Source organism: Alosa alosa, chromosome 18 (genome assembly GCF_017589495.1).
Source record: "Alosa alosa isolate M-15738 ecotype Scorff River chromosome 18, AALO_Geno_1.1, whole genome shotgun sequence".
NCBI classification, from domain to species: Eukaryota; Metazoa; Chordata; class Actinopteri; order Clupeiformes; family Clupeidae; genus Alosa; species Alosa alosa.
In genome coordinates this window covers 8219125-8237741 of record NC_063206.1, presented here as the reverse complement: position 1 = coordinate 8237741, position 18617 = coordinate 8219125, and the positions used below count along the sequence as shown (strand labels likewise).

The 18617-nt window shown below is 41.6% G+C and overlaps 1 protein-coding gene across 1 annotated transcript; it reads left to right on the top strand.

The window, feature by feature from the left end:
- Positions 1–193: 193 nt before the first annotated feature.
- Positions 194–18382, top strand: LOC125311748 (spermatogenesis-associated protein 48). Its single transcript, XM_048270060.1, has 9 exons — positions 194–811; positions 1032–1129; positions 1288–1364; positions 1490–1628; positions 1734–1801; positions 2173–2214; positions 8738–8845; positions 9051–9137; positions 18199–18382. The coding sequence occupies exons 1-9, from the start codon at positions 331–333 to the stop codon at positions 18320–18322; spliced, it is 1224 nt and encodes a 407-aa protein (XP_048126017.1). The 5' UTR covers positions 194–330; the 3' UTR covers positions 18323–18382.
- The last annotated feature ends 235 nt before the right edge of the window (positions 18383–18617 follow it).

The window sequence follows — 18617 nt, the reverse complement described above, 5'->3', positions numbered from 1 at the left end:
TCTGTTAGTGTTACCAGTTTTTATACTTTACGCTCTGTGTATCATCCACTGGTTGAACAGACCAAGGTAAAAGTAAGCCTATTAACTTGACAGCAGAGTAATTTGAGCCCCCCACTGTGACACTGTCATCAGTGACATAGGAGCCAAGCCACTGTTGCTGTCTCCAGGCAACAGGAAACGCTGAACAGCGCTCTTAGCATACATCATGTCAGTTGCAATCCAGTCACACTCCAGTAAAGGATTAAACAAGGGTGAGGCATGTTTGAAGGCAATTAGCTAACTTTATAAAGGTTATTTTTGGCATTGACAAGTGCCCTCCTGGCTCCAAAAATGTCCGCCTCTATGGAGCCCCACAGAATTCGACTCATTATGAGACCTAATCAGAGCCAAATTGGGGTGGACAAATGGTTACATAAACAGATCAATCTGCCGTGCGAGAGGGGTCCCGAAGGAAGGTACGAATTCGATAGCCTGAAAGAAAAAGCACTCCACGGTTTTACAAAATTCAATCCGCAAGCCCAGCCACCGGCGGAGAACGCTGCCTTGGCACCGTTCCGAGATGAGGTGTTACTAATTGACCCATGCTCAGGACAGCTGAGTGCAGGCGCAGAAGTGAATCTTGGAAACAAAAGATGCCGCAAGTTTATAGGCAGAGTAAACACTCCGTCTGACTTGTGGGTTCCAACTGGCTCAAGAGACAGACCGCAGACACCACCACAAAGGCCATCGGCTGTGGTCTGTGACTCAGCCGAACACAGCTCATGGAATTCCAGAACCCTGTCTGACGCAGCAGTGCGGGCGGGCTTAGGAGGTAGGCCTAAATGTATTTCTTTATCATCATCGTTTTTATGTTACCACTAATATAAAATCTTTCCGTTTATGTTATCCAGAGGTCTGAAATGTGTTTATGTTTGTGGTATTTGGTTAACGATTTTGTCCAAATCAATAGTATGCTGAGTTTGAAACAGTTTTGAGGTCCCTGCGCTCAGTCAGCCATATTATGACTGTCTCTGTATTGTGTTCTCACAAAGGTTGGACAAGTGCTGAGAGAGTGAAAACTGCTGCTCCTAAAATTCCAGGCTCAGTGAAGTTATTTAGTTTTTTTCTGGAAAAGGATGACTCAAATTCGGTAGGCATAGCACTTAGCACAACACTTTCCCCTGTATGCATGTTAAAATACTTTTTATGAGTCTACTATCTTGTCACGTTTTCCTCAAATGCACTAGATCAGGGTGCCATCATTAATAGTATATCTCACAGATGTTCTTGAATCTGTGTGCACTATAGAAGCCATACTCTGTTATCTCACCGCAGTCTGTGAATGAGGCAGCTCAGCACTGCATTTACACATCAGTGGCTCAAAGGTCAGTTGTAGTGTTCTTGGCACAATCTTTCAATGGAACAGATCTCCATTGGCAACAGTTAGTTGACCTAGGCCACTTTTCCTGTGGCGGACCTTATGACCTAATGGAGTTATGATGTGTGGCAGAGGCTATGAGGATGTTGCTTGGGATACTAAGTTGCCTCCGCGGCTCAAACCTCCTTCAACCACTTGGGAGAAAATGGCAGACCGTGTGGATCAGCGTTTCACCGTGAGAAGATACCACACCAGGCCTGAGCTGTGGCAGGTGAGTCCTTCCATATGGTGTGGAACGAGCAGGTTGTACATAAAAGTTTGCAATTGGATTTGATTACTTTATTACTTATTCATTCTTTTGGACTTTTTTGTCAAGGCTGTCGGCCCCCATTGGAACAGATATCAACTCCGTTCCAGAAATGAAGTGAGGAAGCCAATCACATTGTAAGTTTTTTCTGCTGTGACTTTGCTGGTATTATCTAGGGAAAACAAAATCTGCCATATCCCTTTTTTGTATTTGTGGGTTCCTGCATCATTGGTTTATCTGGTTATGTTGCTGATCGGATGGTCAATTATCACAGCAACAAAAAGAATGACTGAAGAATTAGTTGGTAGAGCATGTCTTGCTGAATGTTGATTGGCTGGGAAATCCCCTCCTCTCAGCAAAAGAATGTAACACCTCTCCTGTGTATATCTGACATTAACCAATGTTTAATAATGAGGATGTTTTGATCAGACAAATCATGGGTAGATCTTAGAGGTCTTTTAAAATGAATATGCATGGTTCATATTTGTAATACTTTTTTGTTCAACAGTACCAGCCCATGTCCAAAGTCAGGCCAGATCCCTTTGTACTGGTAAGTGAGTTGGACCAATCTATCAGATTAATCACAGATAGGATGCACTTTCTCTTTTCACCTTGCCAAGAATTCAGTATTTTCTGAAAACATAGAATGAGCTTGTGGATAATCTGGCAGCAACGTATTAAAGCATTATGAATGGTTTAATGCCCTAGAATTTCATTTAATACCATAAACTCAATTGTAGAAAATGAACCACATCACAGTTAAATCTGACACTCCACCCCGTTTCTCCATTGCTGCAGCTACTTTTGACATTAAAAGCAGTGTCCTATACTGATCTATGGAACATTGTAAAGCACATGAAACCATCAACAGCCCCACACGATCCTATCCCTTCACAGATTATCAAAGATGTTTTTGATGCTGTTGGTCCCTCCATTCAATTTATTCTCAGCTCCTGCCTTGCCACCGGCACCATTATATGTTTCAAGCATGCAGTTGTCCAGACTATGCTTAAGAAACATAATCTGGATGCAAAATGTCCTAATAACTTTCGGCCTATCTCTAAACTGCCATTTCTCTCATAAATGTTGGAGAAGGTGGTGTTAACACAGCTGCTTCCATACCTCAACTCAACAGAGATCCTAGAGCCATTTCAATCTGGTTTCAAAGCCCGTCACAGCACTGAACCAGCCCTGATAATGACCTGTTGCTCACCCTTGACTGAGGTGATAATGGCATTCTGGTCCTGTTGGATCTTAGTGCTGCATTTGACACTGTAGACCATGGTACACTACTAGAGCGTCTTGAACAGTGGGTTGGCATTAAAGGTACAGCTCGAAACTAGTTTCACTCCAACCTCCACCATAGATCTTTCTTTGTATCCAAGTGCTCTTCATCCTCTGCCCCTGTGTCTTATGGTGTCCTCCAGGGATCCATTTTGGGTCCAGTACTTTTCTGCCTGTACATGCTCCCCCTAGGTAACATCAGTGGGAAAATTCAATATTTCATTCCATTTCTATGCAGATGACTCCAACTCCCACTTAAATCCGGCACCTCCATGCAGCCTCTTTTAGACGGTTTGTAAGAAATTAAAATCTGGATGGCTAACAACTTCCTTCAGTTAAATGATAACAAAACTGAAGTTATTGTCTTTGGGCCTTCAAAATCCAAAAATTCCATCCCCGCCAACCTTGGTCCCCTTGCCCCCTATGTGAAATCCCATGCACTTAACCTGGGTATTATTTTAGACTCTCATCTTAACCTGGACAAACAAATCTCATCTGTTGTAAAGACCAGTTTTTATCAATTAAGAATAATCTCCAAACTCAAGTCTGTTCTATCATACAATGATCTGAAACAAGTCATCCATGCCTTCATAACCTCCTGTCTAGACTATTGTATTATAACTAACTCTCTCTACTTTGGTCTCCCTCTGATACTGGTGGCACGGCTTCAGATGGTCCAAAATGCAGCAGCTAGGCTGCTCACCAACACAAAAAAGCGTGAATATATTACACCTGTCCTAGCTTCCTTGCACTGGCTTCCAGTCCACTCAAGCAATTTAAAATACTGCTGTTGGTTTTTAAGGCTCTTCATGCAGCTACATAGTTGATATCGTTCATTCCCATGAAGCCCCTAGGTCCCTCAGATCCTCCAGCCAAGGTCTCCTCCATGTCCCACGGTTCCGGCTTAAGCAAAAAAGTGACAGAGCCTTTTCTGTTGCTGGCCCTCAGCTGTGGAACCAACTGCCACTTGACATCATAAATGCCCCTTCAATTACAATATTCAAAATCAGGCTCAAAACGCACCTTTTTACATCGGCCATCCCTGTGTTATAATTGTCTTACCCTGTACTGTCTGTAATTAAGTGTTGTCTGTTGATGTCATCTTAGCTGAAATCACTGTATCTGTATGTGTATTAATCTATTTTTATTTTTATTTTATTATTCTTTAGCTTATGCACTATGTACAGCACTTTGGTCAGTGCGAGCTGTGGTTAAATGTGCTCTAAAATTTAACTATACTTACTTACTATTATCTATTTAACTATTTTTAGATGTCCAGGTCACTGCATTTAGAGTGCCCTCAGGAATCGGCATCGTTATAAAGTTGTCAGTTTGGCCCAAATCCTAAATTGTATGCGAGGCACACTAAACCTACTAACCCAATAGGCATTTAAGGCTATGCTGAAACTGTGGTTTTGAAATTGGCTCCCCTTTTTGGCAACCTATTGGGAGCATTGAATACCACCGGGCCTAAAGGTAGGTTTGGAACATTGAACTGCCTTACGCTAGGGACACTCAGAGTTGGCAGAGTGCCCCTGTTTGGTTATCTCCCACTGAATAGACTAATAGCATTAATTTTCAAAAGGCCTACAAACATGTTTTCGATCCCCAGGTTTCCCCATCTAAAGCCTGGATATAGAAAAAAAGAGAATTTGATTCCTTTAGATTTGGTCTCTAATGTATTCGTTTCAGTCTCACCATGGCTGGATGACTGTATCTGCATCGCTTTAGTTCAATCATAGGATGGAGCCAACCCACTAGACACAAACATGGCTGTTGTTTGGTGTTTGTAGTGAGATGCCATTCTATGACATGGTTTGCAAGCATAGCAGGTTGGGTTGTTAATATAGACCCTTTCAACAATAAAAACAAAAACAATGCTTGAACGTTCTATTTGGGCCCCAATCTACTTCCTCTGCATTAAGATAACATATGGAATGTTAAAAAGGAAGTCTTGTGGGGCCAACTATGATGCTGATAATGGAACTCTCTTGAAAGGGTCTATAGTTAAATCCTTGTCTTTTGGGTTTGGGGTTTTGGTTCTCTGCGCACCTGAAATGAGAATATGTGTATTTTCAGTGAGTGAAATTGTAACAGGTGCACCTTATGCTTTTTTCATCCACCTAAGAAATACCATTGTGTAACTAGAAAAGAAAATGAAATACTAACTTGATAAACCAATGAGTGTGGGACAGAATAATTTCTAGCTTAAGTCTCCCTTGGCAAGTCAATAATAATGACAGGTGGATATATTAAGACAAATAGCTGAAATCAGCTGAAAACAACTCAACAAATAAGTCCCATGGAGACTACATTGGGCCCAATACACAGACGCGTGCACAATTTGATGCACGATGCACATATACGTTTAAGGTGTGTCTGACTCTCATTCTTATTTAGTTTTTTTTATTGACACACGTTTTTCATGTGACAACTTGTGAACTTGAGCGCTTGATAGTTGGTGTTTCAAGCAGCCTACTGTTGGGATTAGCAACATGCTAGTTCACTGATATAAGCTTTGCAAATAAATAAATGTCTTGTTTCGGTGGTGAGTGGCGCAGACACAGGCGACACCGAGCTTTATGGCGCTGAAATGCACCGCGATGCAAAGCAACCCGACACAGAACCATAAAATGGTCACGATACCGTAGGAGTGCCGGCGTAGCTACGCCGTGAAGTTGACACAGTTGTTACTGTTCATCGTGGCATTTGCTGAGACACAAAGAGTTCGCAACAACACACGCTGAACTTGAATTAAACATTCTTTAGAACACAGCTGATCAACCGTCTGCTTTCACTTTTGAATGAAGTTCCAGTCCTTACGTAGTGATATGAAATACCTGAATTAGAAGCACAAACTTCGTTGCCATTGACAGCGGTCATTATTTTTTTCAGAGGTCCTTTCCTCGGAACGGAAATGACCGTTATTGGGAAATCCCATTCAAGTCAATGGAGCGTTACTTGCCTTGTGAAGAGCCGCGTAATAATGCAGCATATTTAATCTTGGTCGTGGAAATGCAGTCAGAGTTTGTGGAGATTTTGCTCCATTTGCCTCATATTCTGAAGTGATCCACAATACAACATTTAATCTTGTATTCAACAAATGAAATGAAATGGATGCAAATAAAGCATTCCAAGACCACTATACTCTTGTTTAATGAGACATTTGGGAAGCTACTCTTTAAAATGTCAATGGAGGGCTATGCTGTTGCAGGAAGACAAGTCATTTTAGAGTCGTTAACAGAATACAAAATCGGTGTGGGTTAAACAAGGCCCTGCAGTCTTGAGGCACAGTGCATCACAGTACAAGAGGCTGAATGAGGGTTTACAAACAAGGGATTACTCAATGAGCAAGGAAGGCTTAGTGCTGGTCTAGACTGTACCAGAGGTTTGCAGCATACTGGAAACAAACAACTCAATTGGACTGTCACAATTAATCTGTGCTAGAATTTTGCACAGAATTTTGTGGTTTGAGACGCAGCATTTTGAAAGTCTTGGCAACCAACCAGAATTATTTGTGCCACACTAAAGCACTAATCACATTGGTCCCAGTGAGGCAACAGTGACCAAAAGTTAGCTTGGACAGTGCCCAAGGCAGGTCACAAAGTAATAGGCTTGTCAAATCGTTTTTGGTTATTTAATTGTGATCTTGTTAAGATCTAAATACTCTGCTTGATCAGAAACCTTACTGGGATTAAACTGAATAAATGTATCTGTAAAACATTTGCTACGTCACCATCTTAATCTTAATGGACCAGTTTCCCATACATGGATTAACTAGACTTTTTTTTAAAACCGAGGACAGGCTTAAATCAATGTACAAGAAATTTGTCTACATACAGTACTACAGTACCCTCCAGAATTATTGGCACGTCTGCTTAAGTTGACCTAAAAAAGGAATATAAAATCATCTTTTGGAAATTGAACTTAATGCCTTAAGTAAAAAGATGAGGACATATCCAACCTTTTAAGGACACCATTTTTCTTTGTGAATGAATAATGTATCATAAATAAATAAATGTTCTTCCTTAAAATACAGGGGTCATAAGTATTGGCACCCCTATGTTAAATTCCCATAGAGGCAGGCAGATTTAGAGACAGCCGTGGCCTACTGGTTAGCGCTTCGGACTTGTAACTGGAGTGTTGCCGGTTCGAACCCCGACCAGTAGGAATGGCTGAAGTGCCTTTTAGCAAGGCACCTAACCCCTCACTGCTCCCCAAGTGCCGCTGTTGTTGCAGGCAGCTCACTGCGCCGGGATTAGTGTGTGCTTCACCTCACTGTGTGTTCACTGTGTGCTGAGCGTGTTTCACTAATTCACAGATTGGGATAAATGCAGAGACCCAGTTTTTTCATGGATCAAGGATGCTATGTATCCTGATAAAGTTCCCTTGGCCTTTGGAATTAAAATAGCATCATCACATACCCTTCACCATACCTAGATTGGCATGGTTTTATTTCAGTTAGCCTATTAGGTGGTTTGATGCTCATTGAGTTCAATGCAAATTATTGGTCAAGTTTGTAGTAGTATGTGTGTGCAAAATATATTTTGAATCAATATAACACAACACATTGCAGCTGACTTGAGAGACTAAAGGAAAAATAGTGCAAGGATTCACAGATTTGTTAGTAGAGCCATCTAGTGGTTTTGCAATAGTGATGCACAAGCACACAGTATCTCCCCCTTTTATAGTTCCTCCTGTTCACCCCTCGAGCCCCAAAGAGCTTAGGGGTGATCAGTAATATTGTTTGTAATAATCCCTGCAAGAATTTCCTGTGAGAAACTCATGGTATTGTCAATTTTGAAATTATGGTTTACTGAGGTATGAATTTGATGTCAAAGCCAATGTGTCTGACATTGCAATGGATTTCTGGCATGTTGGCAGTTGTAGTTAGATGGCACATAACTTGACATGACAGTCATGCAATGTGACAAGACATCTGATGACAAGATACCCCCATTCTCTCCCTCTCAATTCAATTCAATTCAAGTGAGCTTTATTAGCATGACTAATATTTTTGCATTGCCAAAGCAGAACATTTAGACATACATTTACATAGAGAATGCTTGGAATACAGTACATGGCAAATAGATACGCATCCTAGATTAACAAACAAACTGGTGTTTGTGTGTGTGTGTGTGTGTGTGTGTGTGTGTGTATGTGTGGGTGGGTGTGTGCGTGTGTGTGGGTGTGTATGTGGCTGCGTGCATGTATGGTGTTTGTCTGTGTAATTATATGGATAGGTGCCATATAAAACTAATAATTATGTAATTATTTAATTATTTAACCACTGTCCCTTTCCTTATGGCATTCGGTGACCTATTTGGCAGCAAGATTTGCTGTCTGTCCCTGCTGTCTGAGTAAGACTGCAATTATTTCTTGTTCTTCTAGATTTCTGAACCCTGGGATTAGGCTTGTAAGCCTGTCAAAGTATGACTTACGTATAGTTGTATATTTCTTACAGTGAAGAAGAAAGTGCACCTCAGTCTCAACCTCACCTGTTACGCAGTGACCACATATTCTTTGCTCTCTTGGCAACCAGGATTTTCTCAGTCTGCCCTTTTCTATGGCTAGACTGTGGTCACTGAGTCTGTATTTGGTCAGGATCTGTCTCTGCTTTATATCTCTAACAGTAAAGAGATATTCTTCCAATTGGTATTCAGATTTTATTGACTCTTAACATTCTAATTTGCTTTGTTTTTTTGTCTCCTTTTGCCAATGTTCCAAATATTTTTCTTTAGATTCTTGAATGATCTCTCTCTCTCTGTGTATAATGTCCCTTCATGAAGTGACACAGTTGGATCAGAAAACATGGACAATGTAGACATTGTTGGGAAGGACTTTACCCCTTTGACCATGCTGCGTAAACCAATGCCTCCGTACACCCCCACTGCACAGTAAGTATGCACTATTGTGTGTGAAATATAGTCCAAATAAATGGACAGATGCATTAATTGACACATAGATTGATAAAGAGATGACAGACAAATTCATCATTTGAATAGCGACACTAAACACTTCATGACCGTTTTAATGTGTCCTTTGACAAATGCACCTTTATTCTGTGGTACACTTACAAAAGCCCTGTTTTGTATTTGCAAGTCGACTCACCATCCCAGGTTACACTGGTAAAGCCCATTATGACACGGCCAGCCTGCCTGCTCTGCCCCACACTGCTCCGGCCCTGGGGTAAGTCCCCCCGCTGCCCCCCCATCACCATCACCATCACCACTAAGCCACCGTGGAGCTGATGGTTGGCCTGAGGGTTGCCATTGATCTGGTCAAAATGTATGCCAAAACACAGGCCAACTGTAACAAAACCAGTTCAGAGCAGTTGTTCCATGTTTGGTCACGCCATCTCTTGGCACAGCCCCAGAAATGTGACACTATGAAGATATTGCAGAAGCATGACAATTGTTTGTCTCACGGTCATTAAGACGTGTTAGACTATGAAATCGGCTAATATGCGCTGCTGTCGTGCTGAGAGCTCACTGGCAGCTTATCAACCACTCAGGAGTCTTTGACAGACCTGCAGGGTTGAGCTGCTTTTCATGCCACCAATGCCACCATATATTTTGATCTACAGTGATTAGGGTTGCAAAATTCAGGAAATTTTCCTAAAGTTGGAAACTTTCCATGGGAATTAATGAAAATATACGGGAATTAACATGAATTAATGGTAATAAACTGGGGAATTTTAATATGGCAAATTAGTCTATAACAGGGAACTTAAATGTAGTGGACAAACCCCCATCTTGCAGCATAATATTAGTTAAAACAACCTGATTTAATGCAATTTCGAATTTCTACCCTGCACATGTCAATGACATGCACACAGCAATCAGCGTAGGGTACTAGGCATAAAGGAACCCTATGGTGCGTTCATGTGCATGGGTGAAAAAAATTAACAATGAAAACATCATCTCATGTGGGAATAACTGATGTGAAACTGGGGGAAGTTTGCAAACAGAGTTGCCCAGTTATGGGCTTGTCGTCACTTTTGTCAATCAAATGGGTGTACGCCATTTTGCATTAGCTTTAACAGGACAATTAATAACCATATGCAATTTCATTATTTTTATATATATATATATTTTATTTGTTTTACCATTTTCTGGGACTCTGACTGCAGACAGCAAAGTGATAGTCAGTCAATATCCCAACCAATTGGATTTTGTTGTTGAGTGGCATGGTGTATCTTGGGCAGTTCAGTGGTTTCAGTGTTGCTAACCTAGCACGCTAGTAAACCATAGACAGAGAATGGGATCCCGCTAGTATTGCTAGCTTTGTATGCTAAGCTAAGCGAAAATACGAACAAACAAATCGTATTGCTTATCACGAAACAAAATGATAATGTTTGTATATGAAACAGTTTGTATGAATTACCCAAAAATCCCAGGTTATTCCCATTCATTCCCATAATTTCCATTAATTCCATGAAAGTTTCCAATTTGGAATGTTTCCAAAATTCCCCATCTTAACTTCTAATGGAAATTTCCTGGAAATTTTTCCAAACGTTTGCAACCCTAGCAGTGATACAATACAGCTTAATTAGTCAATTATGTAACAGCAGTATTTACAGTACAGTGCACTGAGTGAAATCTCAGTTATATTGTATTATAGGTCAATTTGGCTTTTCAATTAGATTTTTGGTTGACTTTTCATGGACATTGAAAAGTGTTTCGAGATGCATTTGTAGGTTTTACTACACTGCCTCTCAAAAATGCTTTCTCTCAGTGGTTAACTTGTTTGTAATCTGTTAGCAGTCTTACCTGCTTTTGTTGGTTGTTTATCTAGCGGATGTTATTGTCCAAAGCAACTTGCAATGACCTCAATAAACATTACATTAACATTCAAATTGATAGTTTAAAGTCATATAGCCTAAATAATAATAATAATAATAATAATAATAATAATAATAAGTTTATTTTATATAGCGCCTTTCTCAAACCCAAGGTCGCTTTACATAGTAGGAAGGCAGGGAAACACAATAACAAACAAACAACAATACAACAAAGACAAAGGCAGGGAAACACAATAACAAACAAACAAAACAATACAACAAAGACAAGTTATCTGTATGGAGCTATGTGTTGGGTGTGGAGGAGAAGTGATCATTAATGAAGAATGAAGATTAACATTAATGAAGATTATGGGGCAGCCGTGGCCTACTGGTTAGCGCTTCGGACTTGTAACCGGAGGGTTGCCGGTTCGAACCCTGGCACGGCTGAAGTGCCCTTGAGCAAGGCACCTAACCCCTCACTGCTCCCCGAGTGCTGCTGTTGTTGCACTGGGATTAGTGTGTGCTTCACCTCACTGTGTTTTCACCTGTGCTGAGTGTGTTTCACTAATTCACAGGATAAATGCAGAGACCAAATTTCCCTCACGGGATCAAAAGAGTATATAGAAAATATCAATGTTAGTTATATACTGAATAGAATTTCCCATAATAATAACAACAACCATTAACATTACACCTTACACATTGTAAGGAGACATATTTAAGGTAAGGTAAAGTTTGTCTATAAGGTTTATCTATCTGCCTGGCCCCTGTTAACTTGGAGTAGAAAAAGTAGCACCTTTACTAAAGTTAAGATCAGTCATTGAAATTTCTAAGTAGCCCTCCCTGCTCATTAATTTTTCCCGAATTATGGGGAGTAATCAAAGTCAAGTTTATTTGGATAGCACATTATCATACATAATTGTCATTTGATGTGCTTTGCACAAGCAGAACAATCAAATAAAATGGAAATAGCCCAAGTAAACAACAGGCTGTCAGTGAACAACAGACAGCACACCCAGACGGTTTCACCATCTTCACTGGAGATTTTAACCATGCTGATCTCAAAACTGTACTTCCAAAGCTACACCAGCATGTTGATTTTCCAACAAGAGGAGATAACATCCTGGACCTGGTCTACACTGCACACAAAGGAGCATACAAAGCCACCCCCCTCCCCCACATTGGACTTTCAGACCATATCACTGTTATGCTAATGCCCGCATACAGACAAAGGGTAAAAGCGAACAAACCGGTTTGTAAGCAGGTAAAAGTGTGGCCTGAGGGAGCCTCCGATGCTCTTCAAGACTGCTTTGACACAACAGACTGGGAAATGTTTAAGCAGGCAGCCACTTACAACAACCGGACAGACATAGAGGAGTATACAGACACTGTAACCTCTTACATCACCAAGTGCATCGATGATGTGACCCACACAAAAGACATCATCACTTTCGGGCTAACTGGAAGCCATGGCTGACAGGGGATGTCCTCAGGCTGCTGAGGGCCAGAGACAAAGCCTACAGAGCTGGGGATGAAGCTGGCATGAAAACAGCGAGAGCCAACCTGTCCCGTGGCATCAAGGAAGCAAAAAGGAATACACTCACAAGATAACCACCCACTTCAAAGACAGCAGGAACGCACAAAGCCTATGGCAGGGCATTCAGGCCCTCACGGACTACAAGCCCACGCCACAGAGCTGTGAGAGCAACATCCCTCTGCTCAACAACCTGAACCGCTTCTTTGCTCGCTTTGAAGCACAAAACAGCACCTGCCCACAGAAGACCCATCCCCTCTACATGAGCAGCCCCTGTGCCTCTCTGCCGACAGCGTGAAGAGGACACTTGCTGCCATCAACACCAGTAAGGCAACAGGTCCAGACAACATCCCAGGTCGCGGCGCTGAAGGACTGTGCAGGGAGCTTAAGGATGTCTTCACAGACATCTTTAACACTTCCCTGAAGCAAGCCATCGTCCCATCATGTTTCAAAGCTGCCACCATCATACCTGTGCCAAGAAAACTGCTCCATCCTGCTTCAATGACTACCGCCCTGTGGCACTGACACCCATCATCATGAAGTGCTTTGAGCGGCTTGTCATGTCACATATCAAAGCCATTCTCCCCCCCTGGACCCCTTCCAGTTTGCATACCGAGCCAAGCGGGTCACAGAGGATGCAATCTGCTCTGCCCTCCACCCAGCCCTCACCCACCTGGAAAAAAGAGACTCATATGTGAGATTGCTGTTTATAGACTTCAGTTCTGCATTCAACACCATAATACCACAACAACTCATCTGCAAACTTGACAAACTGGGACTCAGTACCTACCTCTGCAACTGGCTACTGTTCCTCTGTCAGAGGCCCCAAGTAATGCGATGTCGGCAACAATACCTCAAGCAGCATCACACTGAGCACAGGGGCCCCAAGGCTGCGTGCTCAGTCCGCTGCTCTTCACCCTGCTGACGCATGACTGCACTGCAACCTACAGCAACAATCACATAGTGAAATTTGCTGGCGACACAACTCTGGTGGGTCTCATCACCAAGGGCGACGAGACTCAATACAGGTTGGAGGTCGACCATCTGACCCGCGTGGTGCAGGGACAACAACCTCCTGCTGAGCGTCAGCAAGACCAAAGAGATTGTTGTTGACTTCGGAGAGGTCACACCCAACACCTGCCACTGACCATCGGCGGTGCTGTGGTGGAGAGAGCGAAAGCAGCACCAAATTCCTGGGGGTGCACATCAGTGAAGACCTCTCCTGGACCACCAACACTGCATCACTGGCGAAGAGCTCAGCGCCGCCTGTACTTCCTCTTGAAACTCAGGCGAGCAAGTGCTCCACCAGCCATCATGACCACATTCTACCGAGGCACCATCGAGCATCCTCTCCAGCTGTATCGCTGTGTGGGGCGGAAGCTGCACTGAATACAACAGGAAAGCCCTGCAGCGCATAGTGAACACAGCTGGAAGGATTATTGGTGCTTCACTCCCCTCCCTGAAGGACATTTACACCACCCACCTCACCCGCCAAGGCGACCAAAATTGTGAGTGATGCAAGTCACCCGCTCACAATCTGTTTGATCTACTGCCCTCTGGGAAGAGGTACAGAAGCCTGCGCTCCCACTACCAGACTCACCAACAGCTTCATACACCAAGCCGTAAGGATGCTGAACTCTCCCTCCTCCCCCCCCTCCACCCTCAGCTACATAACATCCTGGACATTGGACCCAAAAATGGCCGCCTGCACTACTCCACTTGCACACTTGCACACTTGTACACTTTACAACTGGTGTTGTTGTCCTGAACACAACACTTCTGCTGCTCTTACATAACTTGCACCACTATGCCACTTTCTTCTTACTTAGGTCAAACAGAACCTTTTATTGGCCTGAATTTGCACTAGTTTTTTTATTGACTGTCTATGCACAATTTCAACCACATTTTGCTGCTCTTATTTTTTCATTATTATATGTGCCCTCTTATTTTTATTTACTTACTTTTTGTTTACTTGAATGTTATGTTTGTCTTCCTAAATTGGTAAAATATGTCTTGTCTTCACCGTGGGATAGTGAGAAACGTAATTTCGATCTCTTTGTATGTCTGGAACATGTGAAGAAATTGACAATAAAGCTGACTTTGACTTTGACTTTGAAGTTGAAGTAAAAATTAATATTAAAAAATATAAAAGAAGAATTAAAAAAATAAAAGGAATAAATAAATAAATAAACATATGACTATAAAACAATCCATATGGCCTATCAAGAAATCAACGGATTAATCAAAGGCAGTAAAATATAGTGCAGTTTCAAGTCTCCTTTAAAACAGACTACCATTGGAGCAGATCTAATCTTCATAGGGAGGGGGTTCCAGTGGTGGGCGGTAGCCTATAATGGCTAAATGTCATTTCACCTTGCTTGGTATTGACTCTGGGGATGACTGGCTGACGACTAGCTGTCTCAGTAGATCTTGATCTCTAGCAGGCATATGGCATTAGCATTTCTGCAGTGTATTTAGGGCCCAGGGCATTTAGTGTCTTGTACATGATTAATAGTACCTTGAATTCAATTCGGAAAGTGACTGTGTCACTGCAAAGTGCAAAGACTTGAGAATTGGAGTAATATTATCTCTTTTCTTGGTTTTGGCTAAAAGTCTGGCAGCAGCGTTCTAAGTTAGCTGTACCTGTCTGATAGATTTCTTGGGGAGGCCAGTGAGAGGAGTAGCAGTATAGTGGACCCTGCAGGACAAGAATGAGTAGGGGACCTTTTTTTGAGGGACCATCAGCTGCTGTGAGGATGCAACAGGTGCCAGTAATTAAACTAGGAAATACTAAACATGAGTGTATGTACCAGTAGTTGTACCTAGGTCTACATTTATATGCAGCAGTAACCATGGCCAAGAGCAAATCTGTAATTGTTATCAGAAGTCTCAGAAATCTTTGAGAAAATGTTGCTGATTACACCTGTGTTTGCGATCTTACAAATATAACTTTGATTCGTTTTACTTTATGAAGATTTTTGCAAAAAGCATGTCTCTCTGAGCACAGAGAAGTTGGAGATTTTCTCTTTTAAATGCCCTAATGCCTTTTAATGAATAGTCATGAAAACCTTCAATGTGTTCTATTTTTGTACCCACATTGCTTTGTGTCAGTTTCAGTGCACTCAAACTGTATCCTAGGGCGCCAAAATGAATACTCAGTAGGCCACATGAACAATTCAAGAAAAAAGTGGCGCCCATAAGCACTTGGAAAAAGCAGCCATTCAGAATCAGTGCTCCTGCTTACACAGCAGTGAGTCAGCAGTGGTGTGCCGAGGGCCTTCCAGGCTTCATCAGAAGCAGGAATGGCCACTCAACTCCCCTGACTTCAAGCCAGTGGGAAATCGTTGGGCTGATCCTGAACATCTGTGTGTGGAGCAGCATCCTGATGAGCTCAGCTCAAGACTAAGCCCTTCTTTTCCATTTGGTCCTTTCCATGTCTGAACAACTTCAGGATGTGATCAGGATGAAAGTGTGTGTGTGTGTGGGGGGCACAGTGATTCTACCTGCACCCACAGATGACTTTGTGTAGGAAGAATGTGTGTTTGGGACACACATTGAGACATGTGTTGCAGCTGAATGGTGAATGTTGTGCACTTCTATGAGACTGGTTTGTAGGCACCTTTGTGTCAGCAGGTGGCAGTAATGTAGCATAGAGTAGCATAGAGTCACAGCTGGAAATTCAAGTTCCTCTCGATGTATTATGAAGACAAATGTAAATGTATCACAGAAATAGGAGGGTTAGGATCAAATGCACAATACGTGCATAAACACATTTGCCTTACAAAGTCCATATGCCTTACCCTCATGTCCACACACATGATCAGGGCATAAAGAGGTGCATTTGGTTTGAAAAGCAGGACTGTCTCTCTGCCTGTGTCAGTAGACAGGGCCTGGCCTAGATGGACTACACCGCAGTGATCCACATCCTGTGGACTTATTTTGGGTCTGGTGGCCTGTGGGCGTCAGAAGGTCAGCATGCAAAATGGTGCCAGCTAATGTGACCTGGAGAGAATAGGTATATATTAAAAGGGGTCATGAATGTGTATGAAATATTCATAGATTCAAACAGAAGTTGGTGCACAACTACTTGGGAAACTCAGAAACCAGAATTAAGTTGCATGCTCACAGCTATGGCCAGATATTTCCCTAAAAAGGAAATACATTTAATATCACAGCTTCTGCAAGACTGAAAAATAAAAATGGCACGACTATCTCTCCACATTGTCATTGCACATTGTGTGTTGAACTGGAAAAGGAAAAGTATAGCATCAAAAGAGGAGCAACCCCATAGCTCTCTGGCGGCTGCCTAAGGTTTGATGTCAAACCTGTTTCCTAGCAGGGCCCACCCCAAAGAGCAGGTTCACTTTGTTCTGGAGCAACTCTCTCCAGATGGCCCCATCCAGAACTGAAATGTTCCTGGTAGTGGTAATGGTGGTTTTACTGCAGACACCTCCATTTTCCTGGAAAAAATGGCCCTCAAAAAGCTGTTTCCTCTGACGACAAAACTAGCCCCTCATATTTTCAACCATATAACGGAAAAGGGCAAGACTCTTACATTTGTACACACATGATGGTTTAAGAGTTTATATAAAGACTTTTTTTTTATTTATTTCCACATTTCTAAATACTTGTAGAGTATTGTTTTTGTCTGATTGCTGTTTGCAATTGCTAAAGCACGTCTTTTTTTTGTCAAAACACAAAAATCAAAAACACAAAAGAACTCAAAAGCAAAATCTCTTGCAAAAGCATACATATCACTCAAAACTATCACCATTATCTAAAGTTTTGGGATTTATAGTTGTAGCAGGTTGTAAATAATGGTATATACAGTACAGTATTATATAACAAAAACACCACAGTATACAGAAGTGCAGTTACATCCTCCATCCTGCCTGCGAACATCACACATAGTATCCTGTTAGGGGAAGTATAGTCTTGAATGGAGTATCCAGCCCTGGCATGCTTCCATATTAATGTGATTGCTTGGGATCTTCAAAAAGCATTTAAGACTTATGTTATTATCTTGTCTCTAGCTTATACATTTTTCCCTATAGGGTTGCAGTTTGTATATGTTTATGTTAATTGCTATTATTTTGGTAAATTCTATTTCATTTATTAAAATATGGGTATTATTAGGCTATTTGATTTGGCTATAAACTGTTAATTTTATTGTTAATGTAATGTTTATTTATGTCATTGTTAGTCACTTTGATAAAAGTGTCTTGTGCTCCTTCTTCTCTTGCTCCTCCTCTTCCTCCATCGCATCCTCCTTGTCCTCCTAGTGCTAATCGTCCCACAGTGCAAACCTGAACCCTCTTTAGAGAATTGAGTCTGATTTCAAAGTCATCAGATTGGTTACAAATGTTTTGAAATGTGCGTTCTTGGTTTGGATCGTTGATAATTGATGTGTGTATTTCAGTGGCAGTGTTTAGCAGTCGACACACAAAGGCTTTTAGTTTCAAATGATTTATGTCTAATGTATATAACTGTGTTTAGTTTTATGCGAAAGGTGTGTTTTATCATTTCGAACATTGTATAAAGATGGGTTTAACAAACCCGGTAAATAGATGGGCTACTTGTGTTGTACTTGTTTTATGTTTATGATATTTAGCAGATGCTTTTGTCAAAAACGACTTGTATGACACCATTGCATTAACATTCAAATTATCAGTTTATCGTAAAGTCAAGTATTAGTAATCAAGCATTTTTGTGTCTTAGCAATTGCAAAAAACTGTAACAACTGTTCATTTTGGAACCCCCAATTTTAGTCATATTTTGTACAATGCCTACATTTCTGCGATGCCATTTAAATATCTTATGATTAAAAAATCTATCCTGTGCAAAGCAATATAGCAGCAGTTAGCCGTTCAAGATATCTTGCCAGACATAGTAAGTGAAGCGATTTCCAGTTGAAAGGTACATGTCTCTTACAGGGGTAGCCGTCAGAGCTACCTGGCCTTTGGCCACACTGGCCCGCTGTCCAGGATGGTGACCAGAGTTCCACCCCAGAACCCTTTCCTCCAACCAAGCCCTCCAGCATTCCCCATCTCTACTTAGAGAGAAAGCGTACACACACACACACACACACACACAGAAGACACACTACACAGAGTAATAAAGATTTGAAATAAAAAATAAAAAATAAGTGGGAAATGTGTGAAATGTAAGGGTCTCTTCATGAAATCCAATCTGTGTTTGTGAATAGATCTGTAATGATGTGATGTCAGTGACTGATTCTCTGAGAATTCGGAATAATGAGATGCTTCATTAGCATAATTTCCCTTGATTTAGATGAGTGCTTCTGTGAATATGGAGGGAGTGAGCATAGTCTGTCATTGTCTTCTCAAACTTT

Excerpts from the sequence above, each read along its gene's own strand:
- LOC125311748 (XM_048270060.1), top strand. The coding sequence starts at position 331 with ATGTCCGCCTCTATGGAGCCCCACAGAATTCGACTCATTATGAGACCT. Across the intron at positions 1,365-1,489 it reads TACACATCAGTGGCTCAAAG|AGGCTATGAGGATGTTGCTT; the intron begins GTCAGTTGTAGT and ends GATGTGTGGCAG. Across the intron at positions 2,215-8,737 it reads GGCCAGATCCCTTTGTACTG|TGACACAGTTGGATCAGAAA; the intron begins GTAAGTGAGTTG and ends CCCTTCATGAAG.